General features: G+C 42.4%; 1 protein-coding gene across 1 annotated transcript in view; it reads left to right on the forward strand.

The window, feature by feature from the left end:
* Positions 1–2,382: 2,382 nt before the first annotated feature.
* The window catches only part of Btrc (beta-transducin repeat containing E3 ubiquitin protein ligase), a 165,268-nt gene continuing 149,007 nt past the window's right edge, over positions 2,383–18,643 (forward strand). The window contains exon 1 of the mRNA XM_013017590.1: positions 2,383–2,515. Coding sequence (XP_012873044.1) covers positions 2,468–2,515 — 48 coding nt within the window. The 5' untranslated portion in view covers positions 2,383–2,467. The remainder of the gene's footprint in view (positions 2,516–18,643) is intronic.

Raw genomic sequence — 18,643 nt, forward strand, 5'->3', positions numbered from 1 at the left:
AAAATTAAAAAAAAATTTTATTTTTGTCAGTCGTGGGGCTTGAACTCTAGGCCCAGGTGCTGTCCCTCAGCTCTTCAGCTTAAGGCTAGTGCTCTACCACTTGAGCCATGGTGCCACTTCTGGTTTTCTGGTGGTTATTGGAGATAAGAGTCTCATGGACTTTCCTACGTGGGCTTGCTTTGAACCATGACCCTCAGATCTCAGTCTTCTGAGTAGCTAGGATTACAGGTATGAGCCACCAACACCCGGCTACTTCTGGTTTTTTTTTTTGGGGGGGGGGTGTCCGGCCCAGGCCCTGGCTCAGAAAAAGGTTTATTACATGTCACAAGCATGTCATTGGGAAGACAGCACTTAAGCCATCTGCAGGGGACAGACATAAGCTTTAGCCTTAAATAGACAAGGAATTGGAGAAAAGGAAAAGTATGTATAATATTTTTAAACAGTTCAAGCCAAAGTATGGCTAATTGATTATTATTTAAGTTCTTAGGAAGAGGCTCCAGAATGTTGGGTCTTCGTCCGTCCCACAAAAGACGGACGGGGTCCGAGGAAAGGTAAGTGCGGTGCTTGCCCGTTCCCTAGACTCCCTCAGCCCAGGAGACAATCAGACACAGCTGGGAGCCAAATCCAGCAGGTAGAAAAACTCGTTTATTAACAGAGAGCAGCCCCTTTTAAAGACAAAAAGGGTGGGTGGTATGGTAAGGGAGGAAGAGGAACCAATCACTGTCAAGGTCACACCCTATCATTCACCTGAGCCTTCACAGGCTGGTTAGGCACTGATCAGAAGATCAATTGGGGTCTGCCCACTCTAATCTCTCCCAGAGCCATCTTTGCTGCCCATGTGCTCCACACCAGAGAAGTTGTAATTGCTGTCATTAGTGGCCCAAATAAGTCAGTAATCTTGTCTGGATAGGAAGGTATTTCTAAAGCAAGCTCTGTAAGTTTCTGTCCATTGTCATAAAGATGTTATCTACCAGTTCTGTGCTTCCTTAAACAAAAGGTGATTATAAAGTGACTGCAGAATGCCTAAAGCAGACAAAATGATGGCAGGTACACCTAGCTGTTCTCCTTTTTAGTTATCTCCTGGGCCCAGTCAAATAAGTAGTCAGTAATTTTCAGCAAAAGCAACTTTATACACTTCTGATAGTCACCAATAGGCTCTAAGTTTCCATGTACATTTCTGTGGAATTGTTTAACCTTTACAATTCAATAGCAAAAATTTGTTGTTGTTTTTAGATCAGAGACTGGGACTAGAATTTCACCACCAGCAGCAGACTGGCTCCAGTTCTAGTTTTTTACCCAATAACATTCAATTTCAGAAGAAAGTTCATTTTGTCCTTTCAAGGCCATTGAAAATGTTTACATGCTTTATTTGCTGGATGTTGATTATATTCCACCGTTGAATGGATGTAAGTAGTTGTCTGACTTTAGGTGCAGGATTTAGAAAGCATAGCAGGCCATGCTTTCTAAATGCTAAGCACAGAGAACTTCTTGAGCTAAGTTGTTGCTTCTGCCCCTGACTTGCTATGGAGGAGAAAAGGCTCTTCAGAAATATGAGGCAGGGATTAGGAGTGTGGTTCAGTGGTGGAGTGCTTGCCTAGCATGCATGAAGCCCTGGGTTTGATTCCTCAGTACCACATAAACAGAAAAACCAGAAGTAGCACTGTGGCTCAAGTGGTAGAGTGCTAGCCTTGAGCAAAAGCAGCTCAGGGACAGTGCCCAGGTCCTGAGTTCAAGCCCCAGGACTGCCCCCCCCCCCAAAAAATATATGTATATGTATATATGAGTCAGTAACTTAGAAGGACCTTGGAAACCTGCATTGGTTTTGTATGAGCTCCTGCCACGTGTCCATTGGCTTAAGCCCTCTAGGTCGCAATCCTCCTGAAAGCACCAGATATATGAAATTTGGAAGGGTCTGGTTCTCTAACATCACGGGTAGAGAGGCCTGAGGACCCTTGAATACTCTCCCAGAATTTTGTATACAGGTAAGGCACGGGCCGCCATCTTGATATTAAAAGCCAGGCTAGCCGCCACTAGCGTCTTTCGGTAACCATGGAGACACTCCGCCCCCGCCCCCTTTTCCATCCATAGATGCTGTAAACTACACTTCCCATCAGTCCATTTCATCTCGTGCATGGTGTGTGTGTGTGGGGAGGGGTGCAAGGGGGGGGGGAGGTCTAGATTTGGCTTGGCGGCAGCCGCGAACCTGCGCAGTGACCCGCGGGAGTTGAGGTTCCCTGCATAGCTTCGCCTTTTGCCACGGGACGCTTCAAAACTACAAATCCCGTAAGGCTACCCGTCGCGGATGCGCAGAACTGCTGGTCCGCCTCGTGGGTCCCCCGGCCTGTGAAGGAGAGGTAAGAGAGGGCGGGGGAAGGAAGAGGAGGCGGGATTCGGGTTCTGCGTTGGCTGCGGCCTGGCACCAAAGGGGCGGCCCCGGCAGAGAGCGGACCCAGTGGCTTCGGCGATTATGGACCCAGCAGAGGCGGTACTGCAGGAGAAAGCGCTCAAGTTTATGGTAAGGATGTGGTGTAGGCCGAGGATGAGTGGAGGCGGGGGCGTTAGTGGTGTGGGTGGGCTCGGGCCTGGGCTGTCCGCCGACCACAGGAGCGGGCAGCGGGACCCCGGGCGGAGGCTGGCGGCCGGGCGGCTGAAGGGACGAGACCTGAGGTCCGGGAAGGAGGCAGAGGGTTACAGAGGGGGACCTAGGGAGGGGGTGGGGAGCAGCTCCGCCATCTTGTGGAAAAGAGGCCAAGTGACAGCGGGAGCTTATTCGAGGAGGGGGCTCCCGGCAGCGCGCGGGGCCCTGGAAGGAAGGCGTGGGGACAGTTACTGAACAACGGAGGAAACCCGGGGGAGAGACGCCGAGGGGCCACTGGCAGGGCCTTCCCCGTGTCAGGGTTACGGGTACAACCTGGGAGAGGAGGTGCATTCCGGAGAAGGGAATGGTGGGGAACAGGGCGAAGTGAGAAGCCAGATGGGAGGCCGGGGGGTGGGGGTGGAGGCACGGGCAGGCCTGGGTGGATGGGCAGGCCTAGGCTGTGGGAGACTTCTGGTTTTGTTGACTGAGAAGAGTCCAGAATCCCACCACAGTCCAACTACTGTTGACAAACTCGGGGAGGAAGGCATACTCTGGAAGATAAGGGCGAAGACCAAGGTCTGTAGTGAAAGTCTCCTTGGGAAGAGGAAGATCTCCTTGACCGTGAGTCAGAATTACAAATGCCTGGAGAAGAGTTACTTTAATTTGAAGAGGGAGGCTAAATTATTTGTAGTAAGGACAAAGTGACAAAAGTAAGAGTCTAATTGGTCATGGAAACATCAAACTGGAGGCAAAATTAATATCTTAATAGGGTCAAGCAAAACAAAACTTAGACCTAAATGGTGAGGTAAAAAGATGTAAAGGCCAGGTACTGTATCACTTTGTAAGAGAGGAAAAGCCATGGAAAGTAGGGTTGCAAAGACCCATAAGTGATGAGATAGTGCAGAAACTTAGGAGATGAAAAGATGCCAATATTGGGGAGATGTGAATTAAGTCAGGACTGGTAGTTACCTGTCAGTAGTAGATGGAATCACAGTGTGAGCATGGATTGGATTTTGTGGGTAGGTTTAAACCCCTTGGATCCTGTTCCTTTCACTTTGTATCATGATTTACATTTTGCTATGGTTATATTTGGCAAATTTGATTAGTGTGATACTTGATGCTTTTAATCTGATGCTTCTACTGTACCTAGGATAGGTGTAAATTAACTCTGGTTACAGCTAACAAATAATGGAATGCATAGACTTTCAGTTTAACAGGAGGCCTTTATGCTATTATTTGTAGTAAGGTCTTTATCAGAAGTAATTATGACTTGTCATGCTAAAACTTACTCCTTTTTTAATATTGTTTCTTTGCCTAAAGTACAACAGCAAATTAAATATAAATACAAATCCTATTGAATTTAGGCTTTAACTGCTCTTTACAAGAATATTTTAGCCAGGTGACGGTGGTTTATGCCTGTAATCCTAGCTATTCAGGAGGCTGAGATCTGAAGATCATGGTTCAAAGCCATTCCTCGGCAGGAAAGCCCAGGAAAGTCCGTGAGACTCTTACCTCCAATAAACCACTCAGAAAACCGGAAGTGATGTGCTGTGGTGGTGGTTAGAGTGCTAGCCTTGAGCTGAAGAGCTGAGGGACAGCACCCAGCCCAGAGTTCAAGCCCCATGACTGACAAAAAAAAAAAAAAAAAAAAAATATATATATATATATATATATGTACAAATTCTTTAAAGATTATTTCAAAGATTATGAAAAAAAAAACTTTTGTGTAAGTACCTTCAAAAAACACCTGATTGAAATTCAAGTGTATTATTAACAAAATTCTATTGGACTTGAAGATATTTCTTGGTTTCTTCTCATTGTTGAAATTTAAAAATATTAAGAAGTGACTTTTGAATTTTTCTTGGGGGGGGGAGTGTTAGAACTAAGTGAAAGTTGCCTTAGTTCTCTACAAGCTTCTAGATTTAAGTCATTAACGTGCCAACTGCTTATTTTGTATTCCTATTTAGAGAGCTGACTTAATCCTGACACCTGTGTCAGATTTATGGAACAATGTGGCTTACAGATCATAAAGAGACATTATGAGATCATCCTTATTACTCCCTTTTAGACCTCAGCTTAGGAACATTCTGAAGTATTTAATCTCTGCTATGTACCAGCGAGTTACGTTTTAAAAATGACATCCTGATTGAGTTAAAGTGGACATGAAGATGGTCAAGTAGTAGTTTGCAGTTTGGGGGCTTCCATTTTATTAAATGTTGAATCAGTCTTCACAGGAAGAAGCCAGTGAAAAAAGATTTACCTATTTCAATTTATGACCTTGCTTGCTATTGTGGCAACTGTTTGAGAAAAGGCCAACTAGAAGAAGTCACCAGGAATGACACCTTAATAAATGAAGCAAGTTTTGGGGGAGTTATAGATTTGGTATTCTCTTTCAGCTCAGTAGCAGCCTTATTATGAATCTGAGTAAGTCACAACTTCCTTTTGATACCGTTTACCCCGCTATAATATATATGTTTATTCATTCATCTTGTGATAAGATATATTGTTTAAGTTTCCATCAAGTGATTCATTCACAGTACACATGGAAGGGTTATCCTTTCAGTCAGATTAAAAAAAAACAACTGGTACTTAGGCTTGTACTCAGGGCTTGGGCACTATCCTTTTAGCTTTCTTGCTCAAGGCTCTACTACTTGAACCTCAGCTCCTTTGTGTTTTGTTTTTTGTTTTTGGTGGTTAATTTGAAATCAGTCTTATGGACTTTCCTGATCTGGTTAGCTTAGAACCTTGATCCTCAGATTTCAGCTTCCAGAGTAGTTAGGATTACAGATGTGAACCAATGGTGATTTCCATAGTTTTAAAATCGTCAAAGGTGAAATTTGTTTAGGATATCAATATGAAATGTCTTCACTCTTGAGTCTCTAGTTACGTTAATATAGAGCTTTGACTAGGTCCATAAGGAAATGCTGTTAATGGTCAATTCTGAGTTGACCGTAATTCACAGTCTATAGACTTAAAAGCTTATTTTCAAATAATTGGGAAAACTAGTTTAAGAAAATTGTTTACCTTCTAAAAACAATTGATAACAAATAACCTTGGAATACTGACATTTCTTCAGTTTTGGCAAGTCCTCAAGGACCTTTCCTAATATTTCCTTGGTCAACAGAACTATAAGCAGGAACTGGAAGATGATTTGAGCAGGAAAATAAAAATGATAGAGGGAATATATATAGGTTCTGTTATAGAGTCAGCCTGTCTTTTCGTCCTTAAATATATATGGAAGAATTTGATTTTTTTTTTTTTTGGGTCCGGTCAGGGGGCCTGAACTCTGGGCCTGGGTGCTGTCCCTCAGCTCTTCAGCTCAAGGCTAGTGCTCTACCACTTGAGCCACAGCACCACTTCCAGCTTTTTTCTTTTGCTTATGTGGTGCTGAGGAATCGAACCCAGGGCCTCATGAATGCAAGGCAAGCCGCTCTACCACTGAGCCACCTTCCCAGTCCCATGATTTTTTTTTTTGGGTCTGGTCATGGGGCCTGAACTCTGGGCCTGGGTGCTGTCCCTCAGCTCTTCAGCTCAAGGCTAGTGCTCTACCTCTTGAGTCACAGCACCACTTCCAGCTGATTTTTTTTTTTTTTAAGGGAGAGTAAATGTACTCTTGTCTAACCAGTCCTAAGACTTAAGTGAGGGAATGCTTGAAACTTGGATGAAGTAAATTTTTTTTTTTTCCTTTTGTTGGTCGTGGAGCCTGAACTATGGGCCTGGGCACTGTCCTTCAGCTCAAGGCTGGCATTCTACCAGTTGAGCCGCAGCACCACTTCTAGCTTTTTCTGCTTCTGTGGTGCTGAGGAATTGACCCTAGGGCCTCATGCATACAAGGCAAGCACTCTACCACTGAGCCACCTTCCCAGCCCAATTTTGTTGTTGTTGGTTGTGGAGTTTGAGCTCTGGGCCTGGGCCATGTCCGTGAGCTCTTCAGCTCAAGGTGAGTGCTCTACCACTTGAGCCACAGCACCACTTCCAGTTTTCTGGTGGTTATTTGGAGATGAGTCTCACAGACTTTCCTTGCCTGGCCTGGCTTTGAACCTGATCCTCAGATCTCAGCCTCCTGAGTAGCTAGGATTACAGGCATGAGCCACTGGCACCTGGCTCTGAGTACAATTCTTTTTGGACAGTATCACCCCTTCCTTTGCTTTTCCCCAGATTATCTTCCTTCCCTGCCTACAAGTTGCATAGTTCATTTTCTACATAATGGCTACTGAATACCGTGACTGTATTTGTTCACCTTTCTCCTTCCATTTCTGTGCCTCCTTTTTGGTACGAAATAATTAGCCACAGAACCACATCAGCTTTTTCTGAGTTTATTAGTGATAAGAATCTCAGACTTTCCTGCCTGGGCTGGCTTTGAACCGTGATCCTCAGATCTCAGCTTCCTGAGTAGGTAGGATTACAGGTGTGAGTCACTGGCAACTGGGCTTGAGATAATTTTTTTTTTTGGTCCGTTGTGGGGCTTGAACTCTGGGCTTGGGCATTGTCCCTCAGCTCTTCAGCTCAAGGCGAGCGCTCTTCCGCTTTAGCCACAGCACCGTTTCCGGTTTTCTAGTGGTTTATTGGAGATCAGTCTCACGGACTTTCCTGCCCGGGCTGGATTTGAACTGTCATCCTCAGATCTCAGCCTTCTGAGTAGCTAGGATTACAGGCATGAGCCACCGGTGCCCGGTGAGATAATTTTTTTATAGATGAAATAGTATAGAAAGTATGACACAAGGGGGCTGGGAAGGTGGCTCAGTGGTAGAGTGCTTGCCTTGCATGCATGAGGCCTTGGGTTCGATTCCTCAGTACCATATAAGCAAAAAGAAAAAAAGCCAGAAGTGGCGCTGTGGCTCAAGTGGTAGAGTGCTAGCCTTGAGCTGAAGAGCTGAGGGACTGTGCCAGGGCCCAGAGTTCAGGCCCCACGATCAGACCCAAAAGAAAAAAAAAAAGAAAGTATGACACAAACCACCCCAAAACTTAGTAGCTTAAAAAAAAAATCAATGTCTTATTTCTCTTAAATTTGATGGATTTTCTGCTTCACTTGGTATTGACTGGAGTGCCCACGTGGCTGGAATTCAGACTGTGACTGGGTTCATGTGGCTGACTACTGATTGCAAATTCAGCTAGGTTTAAAAGTCTTTCAGTTATCTATGAGCTGTTCTTTCCATGGTTGCTTGGTTTTCCCAACATGGTGACTGTACTCCAAGTAGTGGAGTACTTCCTACTTCCAGAAAGTAGGAAGTAGATATTGCCAATCCTTTTCATGTCCTGGATTGGAAAGTCCAAGAAAGGAAAACAAAGCAAGTATGCCACTATGGCCAAGCTCTAGTGGCTTACACCTAGCTACTCAAGAGGCTCAGATCTGAGGACTGGTTGTAAGCCAGCCCAAGCAGGAAAGTCCGGAAAGACTCCAATTAACCACTTAAAAGGCTGGAAGTGAAACAGTGGCTCAAGTGCTAGCATAAAAAGCTCAGGGATAGCATACAGACCCTGAGTTCAAACCCAGGAGTAGTGCATGGGCGTGTGCACACACACATACACATTGCCACTTTGATCAAATCCAGTTGAGGCCAAACACAAAGAGGAGGGCTGGGAAGGTGGCTCAGTGGTAGAGTGCTTGCCTCGCATGCATGAGACCTTGGGTTTGATTCCTCAGCACCACATAAGCAAAACAAGCCAGAAGTAGCACTGTGGCACAAGTGGTAGAATGCTAGCCTTGAGCTAAAGAGCTGAGGGTCAGCACTCAGGCCCAGAGTTCAGGTCCCATGACACACTCTCCCTCTCCCTTTCCCTCTCTCTCTCTCTCTCTCTCACACACACACACACAGACACACACGACATAGGAATGAAGGGAAATAATTTCTATTAATATTAAAGAGAGCTTATGTAATAGAGAATTGCTGCTATAGTTATGCTTATACTGGGGTAGTCAGACCTAAAATACAAATAGTTTATGAGTAGTAGCAGAAAGAATGTGTGAAGGAGACTTCTCTTGTTGTAGTTTAACTTCTCAACATTATGAATATGCTTTCCAAGAACCATGGGAATCACAATGGTAGACAGGAACATGAAGAACTGTCTCAACACAAAATGTATTTCTGTAGAAGGGTCTGCCACCAATAAAAATCTGGCAAAACAAGTCCACAAAGCAGGCAGGGTGCCTTTCCCTAGGACAGCAAGCCTGGCTCCTCTGCTCAGTTTGGTTGAGCTCAGGTTCACAGTCTGTTTCTGATTGGCTAGTTTGAATGGACTAAAAGTTATTTACATAGATGACATTGAAATCAGTAATCATATTCAAGTAATTTCAAAATATATACCCATGGGCTAGGAAGGTGGCTCAGTGGTAGAGTGCTTGCCTTGCATGCATGAGGCCCTGGGTTCAATTCCTCAGTGCCACATAAGCAGAAAAAGCCAGAATGGTGCTGTAGCACAAGTGGTAGAGAGCTAGCCTTGAGATGAAGAGCTGAGAGACCACAGCGCCTAGGCTCAAGAGTTCAGGCCCCATGATCGACCAGAAAAAAAAAAAGTGTGTATGTGTGTGTGTGTGTATACGTGTGTACACGTATACCCACATCCTCTTAATAATCTGAGGTGTGTCTTCCATCTTGAATAGAAACCATTTTAAGACAAAATCTTTTTTTTTTTTTTTCCAGTTGTGGGGCCTGAACTCTGGGCCTGGGCGCTGTCCCTCAGCTCTTCAGCTCAGGGCTAGCCCTCTACCACTTGAGCCACAGCGCTACTTCAGCTTTTTTTCTTTTTGCTTATGTGGTGCTGGGGAATGGAACCCAGGGCCTCATGCATGCTGAGCCGCCTTCCCAGCCCTTAAGACAAAAGCTTACATTTCAAAACCCTTTATCCTTTTGGGCTGAGAAGGTAGCTTAGTGGTAGAGTGCTAGGCCCTGCAGGACTGGCAAAAAAAGAAAAGTTGGGCTGATCATAGTATTCTGATTTTAGGCAGGATAAGTCTTATTGATGTTACTTCAAAGGCATTAGTAACAGAATTTGAACTGTAGCAGGATACTAGTGCTCTAACAACTCCCTTGGTAGCAAGATTAGAGATTTTTAATTCCGTCTCTACATCAAAATTTAAAATTACAGAGATCTAGTGCTAAAGTTTTTAGATGTCTGAGAAACTTTGAGGGTTTATAGAAAAATCATAGAGACAGACATACCTGGGAATTATACCAGGGGGATAAATGTTTTGTAGACCAGATGCATTCAAGGGTGTACTATACTGCATCTGCTCTTGAACTCAAGGCCTTGTGCTCTTGCTTGTTTTTTTTTTTTTTTTTCTCTATCACTTGACCACTTGAAGCCATGCTTCCAGTCCAGTTTTTTTTTTTTTTTCATATTAATTGGAGAGATCTCATGGTTTTCTGCTTGGGCTGACAATTTCCACATCTTAGACTCCTGAGTAGTTAGGATTATAGGTGTGAGCTACTGGCACTTGGCATATTTCAGTCTTTTTTTTTTTTTTTAATTGAACTAAAGGAGAATTTCAGGAAAGTAAACTAAGGGCCTATTACATGTTAAGAATGTGCTTGTACCACTGAGGTATACCCCATCCCTTTTACTAGGGTCTATTTCATCATCTACCATTATAAAAGTGGTAAATTTAAATGATTGATAATTCAATGTTTCAGTGATTATTTAGTTGGGTATTAGCTAGAAGTTAAACTTGTTTAATGAATATGAAGCAATTATGCTTTTTTTTTTTTTTTGGTTGGTCATGGGGCCTGAACTCTGGGCCTGGGCACGTCCCTTGGCTCTTCAGCTCAAGGCCAGTACTCAACCACTTGAGTCATAGCACCACTTATGGTTTTTTTTTTTTTTGCTTATATGGTGTTGAGGAATTAAACCCAGGGCCTCATGCATGCAACCTTCCCAGCCTGGAACTATGCTTTTTATGTCCATTTTTTTTCATTCTTTTTCTTTCTTTCTTTTCTTTTTTTTTTTTTAGATGGGTTGTGGGGCTTGAATTCAGGGCCTGGGTGCTGTCTCTGCGCCTCTTTGTGCTCATGGCTACTGCTCTACCACTTGAGTCACAGCCACCACCTCTGGTTTTTGGGCAGATAATGGAGATAAGAGTCTCGCTGGGATTTTTCTGCCTGGGCTGGTGATCCTCAGATCTCAGCTAGGATTACAGATGTGAGCCACTGGCACCCGGCTTATTTTCAGATGTTTATAAGAGTGGGGGGTTTGTTGTGACATTTGTACACTTGTATACAATGTATTCCAATCAGTCTCACTTCATCACTTTTCTTTCCTCTCCCCTTTCTATAGCAATTTCTGTAGCAATTGTTTTGTTTTCATGATTGGAACCAAAGAACTTGGACTGTATATATCCTTACTTTCCTTGTTAGCCTAACCTGCTCCTGCTAGTAACCCATCTCCACACAGAGCCTATTTATTTCTCTTGCCAATTTTAGTTTCAGTGTGTATATATGTATGTAACTCCCATTTTATGAAGTTGGGACATAATTTCATTAATGATTGTAGAGTTCTAGTTATTAAATCTTTGGATAGTCTTGTGTCAGTACTTAATTTGCCAAGTTTGGAAAATAGCTTCCCTATTATTATTTCTTTCCATGGGTAGATATAATTTACTTTGAAACAATTTTTTAGTTATGTGTTGATACAGAAATATTGTCAAATAGAATGATTCAGGTTAGGGCTCAGTATAATTTAAACAACGTGACTTAAATAGAGGACCTAAGTAAATGGTGTATCTGTTTTTCACATTGCAGTTGATTATTACAGTAGCCTAACCTTGGAAGGCTTAAATTTTGCATGCTTTGCGTTGAAAACAGTTTAAAAGTCAAATGAGGGGCTGGGAAGGTGGCTCAGCGGTAGAGTGCTTTGCCTTGCATGCATGAGGCCCTGGGTTTGATTCCTCAGCACCACATAAGCAAAAAGAAAAAAGTTGGAAGTGGCGCTGTGGCTCAAGTAGTAGAGTGCTAGCCTTGAGCTGAAGAGCTAAGGGACAGCACCCAGGCCCAGAGTTCAGGCCCCACGACTGGCCCCCCCCCCCAAAAAAAAAAGTCAAATGAGTTGATTGAAAACCTCATGGAATTACACCTCTTAACAGTTTTCAAACCATCTATCCATCTAGGCATGACATTTAGAAAACCAGTGGAGCTGGGCTCCCGTGGCTCATGCCAATAGCTACTCTGAGGTCTGCAGTTCCAAGCCAGCCTTGGCAGAAAAGTCCTTGAGACTCTTATCCCCATTAAAACTACCAAAATAGCTGGAAGTGGAGTTGTAGCTCAAGTGGTAGAGTACTAGCACACAAAAGCTCAAGTTTAATTAAAAAGACAGTAACCAGGCCAAGTTCAAACTCCTAGGCTGGGAATGTGGCTTAGTGGTAGAGTGCTTGCCTAGCATGCATGAAGCCCTGTGTTTGATTCCTTAGTACTACATATACAGAAAAAGCTGGAAGGGGTGCTTTGGCTCAAGTGGTTGGTAGAGTGCTAGGCTTGAGCAAAAAGAAGCTCAGATACCTTACCCCGGCTTGGAGTTCAAGCCCTAGTACCAGCACAAAAAGTAAGTATTGTTAAAGGAATTTTATCAGTATCTTGTAGAAAGATATCTTTTGGAAGCATTCATATTTAAGAAATAGGCTATTTGGGCTGGGAAGGTGGCTCAGTGGTAGAGTGCTTGTATCACTTGCATGAATGAGGCCCTGGTTCAACTCCTCAGCACCACATAAACAGAAAAAGCTGGAAGTGGTACTCTGGCTCAAGTGGTAGAGTACTAGCCTTGAGCTGAAGAGCTGAGGGACAGCACTCAGGTCCAGAGTTCAGGCCTTATTACCGACAAAAAGAAAAAAAAATTAGGCTCTTCATATTTAAGAATTAGGCAGGGTGCTGGTGGCTCACACCTTGTAATCCTAGCTACTTAGGTGGCTAAGATCTGAGGATTTCGGTTCAAAGCCAGCTCCAGGCAAGGAAAGTCTATGAGACTCTTATTTCCAATTAACTAGCAGAAAACTGGAAGTGGCGCTGTGGTTCATGTGATAGAGCATTCCCCTTGAGCTGAAGAGCTCAGAGACAGGGCTTAGGCTCGGAGTTCGAGCCCCATGGTCAACAAAAAACAAAATAAAACAAACAAAAAAATGGAATTAGAAGGTTTATCTCATTTGGACATATTCTTTATCAATCTGTGTCTAAAATGTATGTAGAGTACATTAGAATTCTTATCAGAACAACTGAAACTTTGACTTAAATATGGAAGCCTGAATAAGATATTCCTTTTTTTTTTTTCCAAAGACGCTCCTTGAAATGCTTCTGTTAAGTGTAGGAATGTTCTGATGATTATCTTTTTAATTAAAATGAGAAATCTTTGTTTAAAGTGGCATTCGTTTTTTTACGGCCTGTTACTGTCTCTGTAACAATCATTTCTTAAGTCTGAACGTTTTATTTCCAGGAATCCATTTATATAAAACTATGTTTAGACTTAATTAAGGAATGATTCTTACAAAGCTTGTAAATAGCCAGGGAAAAAAGGGACTGAAAATAAAACTGACATTCACATTTAACAAAATGATTGTTACAAGGTATATAATAAGCTATAAAAATACAATAAAGCTCTTTTTATAAGAGTTCATATTTTTGATTCTTGTTTTCAAAGGTATTTAAGGAAAATATCAAAACTCTGCCAAGTGACTTTTGTGTTGTTGAGTGGACTAATGGTGATTTGTTTATAACCAGTAGTATAGGAGTTTCACCGGTCTTGTTAGTAGTATGTTTTCTTTCTTTCTTTTTTTAATTTTTATTTTTATTGTGAAAATACTGTACAGAGGGGTTACAATCACATGGGCAAGATAATGAGTAATTTTTTATCAAGCATTGTAGCCTCCTCCAGTAGTATGTTTTCTTTTCTTTTCCTTTTCTTTTTTCTTTCTTTCTTTTTTTTTTTTTTGGCCAGTCCTGGGGTTTGAACTCAGGGCCTGGGTACTGTCTCTGAGCTTCTTTGCTCAAGGCTAGCACTCTTCTGCTTGAGCCATAGCACCACTTCTAGCTTTTTCTGTTTATGTGGTAGTGAGGAATTGAACCCGCGCCTTCTTGCATGCAAGGCAAGCACTCTACAACTAAGCCACATTCTCAGCCCTAGTCGTATGTTTTCTTTGAAATATCTTGTACTTGGTTTAGATTGGAATGTAAATTTATGTGTGCTGTAGTGTGCATAAGACCTGGCTCTCTGGTTCTACTTTCTAGAAGTCTTTTTTTTTGGGTCCGGTCGCGGGGCCTGAACTCTGGGCCTGAGCGCTGTCCCTCAGCTCTTCAGCTCAAGGCTAGCACACAGGGCCACTTCCGGCTTTTTCTGCTTCTATGGTGCTGAGGAATGGAACCCAGGGCGTCATGTATGTATGCAGGGTAAACACTCTACCACTGAGCCACCTTTCCAAGTGGCTTAAGCCAATTCTTTATTATAGATTATTTGGTCCAGTCTAAGTTGAAGTTGTGCTAGTAGACTTTGATAGACGTTGGGGAAATTTTGATAACTGGCTAATCAAAATTGGCTTTTTTGCCAGGCATTGTTGGCTGTTACCCTAGATATTCAAGAGGCTGAGATCTGAGGATCATGGTTTAAAACCAGCCTGGTCAGGAAAGGCCATGAGACTTTTATCTCCAATTAACCACCAGAAAACCGGAAGTGGCTTTATAGACTAAGTGGTAGAGCACCCTGGCCCACAGTTCAAGTCCCACAACTGACACATCTCCTCCCCAAATAAAAAGCTAAAGTAAGTTTAAAAACAGCCTTTTTTATTTTTAAGGTTATGCTTGAACTCTGGGCCTGTGCACTGTCCCTCAGCGCTTCAGCTCAAGGCAAGTGCACTACCAGTTGAGCTATAGCACCACTTGCAGTTTTCTGGTGGTTGGTTAATTGAAGATAAGAGTCTCACAGACTTTCCTTCCCTGGGCTGGCTTTGAATTGTGATCCTCAGATCTCAGCCTCCTGAATAGCTAGGATTATAGGTGTGAGCCACTGGCGCCTGGCTATTTTAGCATTCATGTTTGTTGAATTTTCTTTACTTGGCTGAAACAGAACAAAACAATAACAAAAACAAACCTGACCTCTCAGTTTAAGCCAAATTGGGTAGTTATCTATAGTGGTTACTTTGGGGAAAGTTTCAGGTATGTAAGTGATCTCTGTTACACTCTTCAGGAGCTTGGTTCAGTTGAATCTACAATTAGTAAAGTCAAGTGGCAAATTTTTCATGTCACAGGTATTTTTACTTTCATATAAGTTTGCCAATTGGCTTTCTTTCTTGTCTCCTCTATCAGAAATACTATAAACATCACTGAGAAGAGGATGACCTTAATATTTGCTTCCCAGACTAAATCGCAGCCTTGAAGCAGCTATTTCTTTTCAAATAAAAAGTTTAATTTCATGCCCTGATTAGCTAATAAGTGCAGGTGGATATTTATTTTATGTAGCTAAAGTGATCTGGCTTTGCAAATTACTTGCCAGTCAGCAGAACTATAATTTCTTATGAGTAGTAGTTGGTAAATTTTAGTTCTTGTTAGTAAGTTTGTCTTTTTTTTTTTTTTCTGTTTTAGTGCCAGTTTTAGAGCTTGAACTCAAGGCCTGAGTCCCTGAGTTTTTTGTTTTTTGTTTTTTTTGGGTTGGTTGTGGAACTTGAACTCTGTGCTTGGGCGTTGTCCCTCAGCTCAAGGCGAGCACTCTACCTATTGAGCCACAGCGCCACTTCCAGTTTTCTAGTGGTTTATTTGAGGTAAGAGTCTCATGGACTTCACTGCCTAGGCTGGCTTTGAACTTCGATCCTCACATCTCCCTCCTGAGTAGCTAGGATTCCAGGCATGAGCCACCCGTGCCTGGCTTGTCCCTGAGCTTTTTAAGAAGCTCAAGGCTGCTCCTCTGTATATCACCTTTAAAATAACAAAAAAAAAAAAAAAAAGAAAAAAAAAGCTCAAGGCTAGGGCTCAACCAGTTAAGTCACAGCTCCATTTCTGGCTTTTTTTTTTTAATTTAAGTTTTAATTAGTTATTTTTTTTTATGGTGAGATATTGTTTATGAGCTTTTTTGCTCCAGGGTGCAACTGTACCACTTGAACCACAGCTCCACTTCCAGCTTTTTTGGTGGTTAATTGGAGGTTAGAGTCTCACAGACTTTCCTGTTTCTGGCTGGCTTCCAACCACGATCCTCAAATCTCAGCCACCTGATTAGCTACGATTGCAGACATGAGCCACAGTACCCAGTAACCTTTCTGGGTCAGAGACCTCCCCCCCAAAAAAGCTTTTGTGTGCTATAAGATCCTCCATCAGCCATGTGCATGTATTTTTCACATAATTCCAAGAGATTCAGCAGTCCCTGAATCCTATAAGCCTAGGTTAAGATCCCTTGAATTAGTCTTATTTTTTGATAGTTGCATAATATAGTTACTACAAAGCCTTTGTTAATTATCATTTTAATATGACTATTTATGACTTAATAAGGGTCTGGCTGTAAGGTCTAAGAATCATAAAATGTCATTGGGAAGCTAATGAAATGTTGGGTTGGTTGTTTGGTAGTGTCACAGAAAATGGTACAAAGATGAGTTGGCTGGTGGTTATTAAAAAATCCTACTGGAACATCCTGTTCTTAATATTTTCATTCCCCTAGCTACTCAGGCAAGCAGCCACAATTTATCCCTGTCTAGGATGATGAAATTTTACTTGTCAGGAGTATGTGGATAGATATGCTTAAATTCTTTGATTCCTGTGCTAGTGATATTTCCAGGATCTTCTGCTTTTATGCATTTTATTAGAGAAGTAGTATGACCAAGCAAAATGCCCAGCAAGGTCAGTTTACCCCAGTGAGTGCATTTTACATCTAGGAGCATTTGAAATAGACTATTCTATCAAGGTCAACCTTAAACACTGTCAGCATGTTCAGTTATTTATACTCTACAGTTCTGGGAGACTTGCAAACATTTATCTTCTCTTTTTCTGCATCCTCTTAAGGTATCTGCACACAGAATGCTATCCATCTAGTTAGCTCATTTAAGAAAAAGTAGTTTGTGATCACTTTTAGATGAGCAGTATACTCTTTTTTTTTTTGGGGGGGGGGTCCGGTTATGGGGCCTGAACTCTGGGTCTGGACGCTGTCCCTCAGCTCTTCAGCTCTAGGCTAGCACTCTACCACTTGAGCCACAGCACCACTTCCGGCTTTTTTCTTTTCTTTTCTTTTTTTGCTTATATGGTGCTGAGGAATCAAACCCAGAGCCTCAGGCTTGCAAGGCCCCCATGAGCAGTATACTCTCGATCAAAAAGACTTGCTTGGTTAGAATTTACTTTGTAAATCTCACAGACTACATGGAAAAATAATTTTTATGTATTTTTATGTGATATTAGTAAAAAGTATCATGGAATATTCTTTCCTTTAGAAAAGGAGCAATTGGCCTGAGCCAAGGATACCTAGGGTTTCTCCTATTCCATCCTGTAATGTTTTCAGAGTGTCTGCTTTGACTTCGAGGTCTTTGATCCATTTGGAGTTGATTCTGGTGCAGGGTGATATATAAGGATCTAGCTTTAGTTTTCTACAAGTAGTTAACCAATTTTGCTAGCACCATTTACTGAAGAGGCTGTCTTTCTTCCATTCTATTGTTTTAGCTCCCTTATCAAAGATTAGATAGCTATAGGTCTGTAGGTTCATTTCTGGGTTTTCCATTCTATTCCATTGGTCCTGAGGTCTGTTCTTATGCCAATACCAAGCTGTTTTGATTACTATGGCTTTATAGTAGAGTTTGAAATTTGGTATTGATATTCCTCCAGCAGTGTTCTTTCCGTTGAGGAGCGTTTTTGCTATTCGGGGTCTTTTATTGTTCCATATGAATTTTTGGATTGCCTCTTCTATTTCCTTGAAGATATTTGATGTCAGTATAACTTGTGGAGGAGATGGGGAAAAACAAGTCGTTTAAGGATTCAGGTGGACCTGTTGCAACAATGAGAAGTACAAATTGTCATGTCAAAAACAAGCTTTACAATGTCGGTGGGGGGGGAGGGGAGGAAGGATTGGGTGGGGGGGAGGGGGGAGGCTGGGAAGGGAGGTGAAGGGTAAACAAAGGAGGAGGCTGCAATGCTTGGTAAGAAATGTATGGATTATCCTGCCCATGTAATTGTAACCCCTCTGTACAGTATGTTCACAAATAAAATAAAATGAAAAGGAGCAATTGGAGACCTGAAGACTTGTAGAGTTTATCCAAGGTCACAGGTGTAAGCTTGGTTGTTGCTCTTTAAACTTTTTTGTTGTTGTTGTTGTTGGTCGTGGGGCTTGAACTCTGGGCTTAGGTGCTGTCTCTGGGCTCTTTAGCTCAAGGCAAGTGCTTTACTGCTTGAGCCACAGCGCCACTTCCTCTTTAAACTTTTTTGTTTTGTTTATGGTTGGTTGTTTCTTCCACCAAATGTGGACTTCAGTGTGCAGTGTGTGCACTTTGGTGACTTGTTTAAGGAAGGCCTCCTTACTCTAAGCTTATTAAGCATCTCATTCTCCACTAGAAGTTTTATAGTTTTGCCTTTTACATTGAGAACCTGTCTATCTAGAATTGTTTTTTGGATTTGTTATGAGGAAGGGATTTCATTGTGTGGGGGGGGAAGGGAAGGGTAGGGTTCCTGGGGCTTGAACTCAGGGCCTGGGACACTGTTCCTGAGCTTTTTGTGCTCAAGGCTAGTGCTCTACCACTTTGAACCACAGCACGGTTTCTGACTTTCAATAGTTAGTTGGAAATGAGTCTCAAGGATTTTTCCTGCTGGGGCTGCTTTGAACTGTGATCCTCAGTTCTCAGCCTCCTGAGTAGCTAGGATTACAGTTGGGGGTCACCATTGCCCAGCTTTTTTTTTTTTTTATATTTGTTGTTATTGTTTGTGGTGTTAGTGTTTGTTTTTGCTTTTGGGTTTATTTAGGGGGGAGCAAAGGGAAGATACAGAAAAGGAGGGAGGGAGGATAAGCAAGCAAATACAATCATGCTATTCAGTATACATTTTGTGGAAAAGGAACTAAGTTACAAGCAGGGATGGAAGTAGAAAACAAGGAAGGAGCAGTATTGTCCAACAAGAAAAATGTACTCATTATCTG

This window comes from Dipodomys ordii, unplaced genomic scaffold, assembly GCF_000151885.1.
Source record: "Dipodomys ordii isolate 6190 unplaced genomic scaffold, Dord_2.0 Scaffold36, whole genome shotgun sequence".
In the NCBI taxonomy this organism is placed as follows: Eukaryota; Metazoa; Chordata; class Mammalia; order Rodentia; family Heteromyidae; genus Dipodomys; species Dipodomys ordii.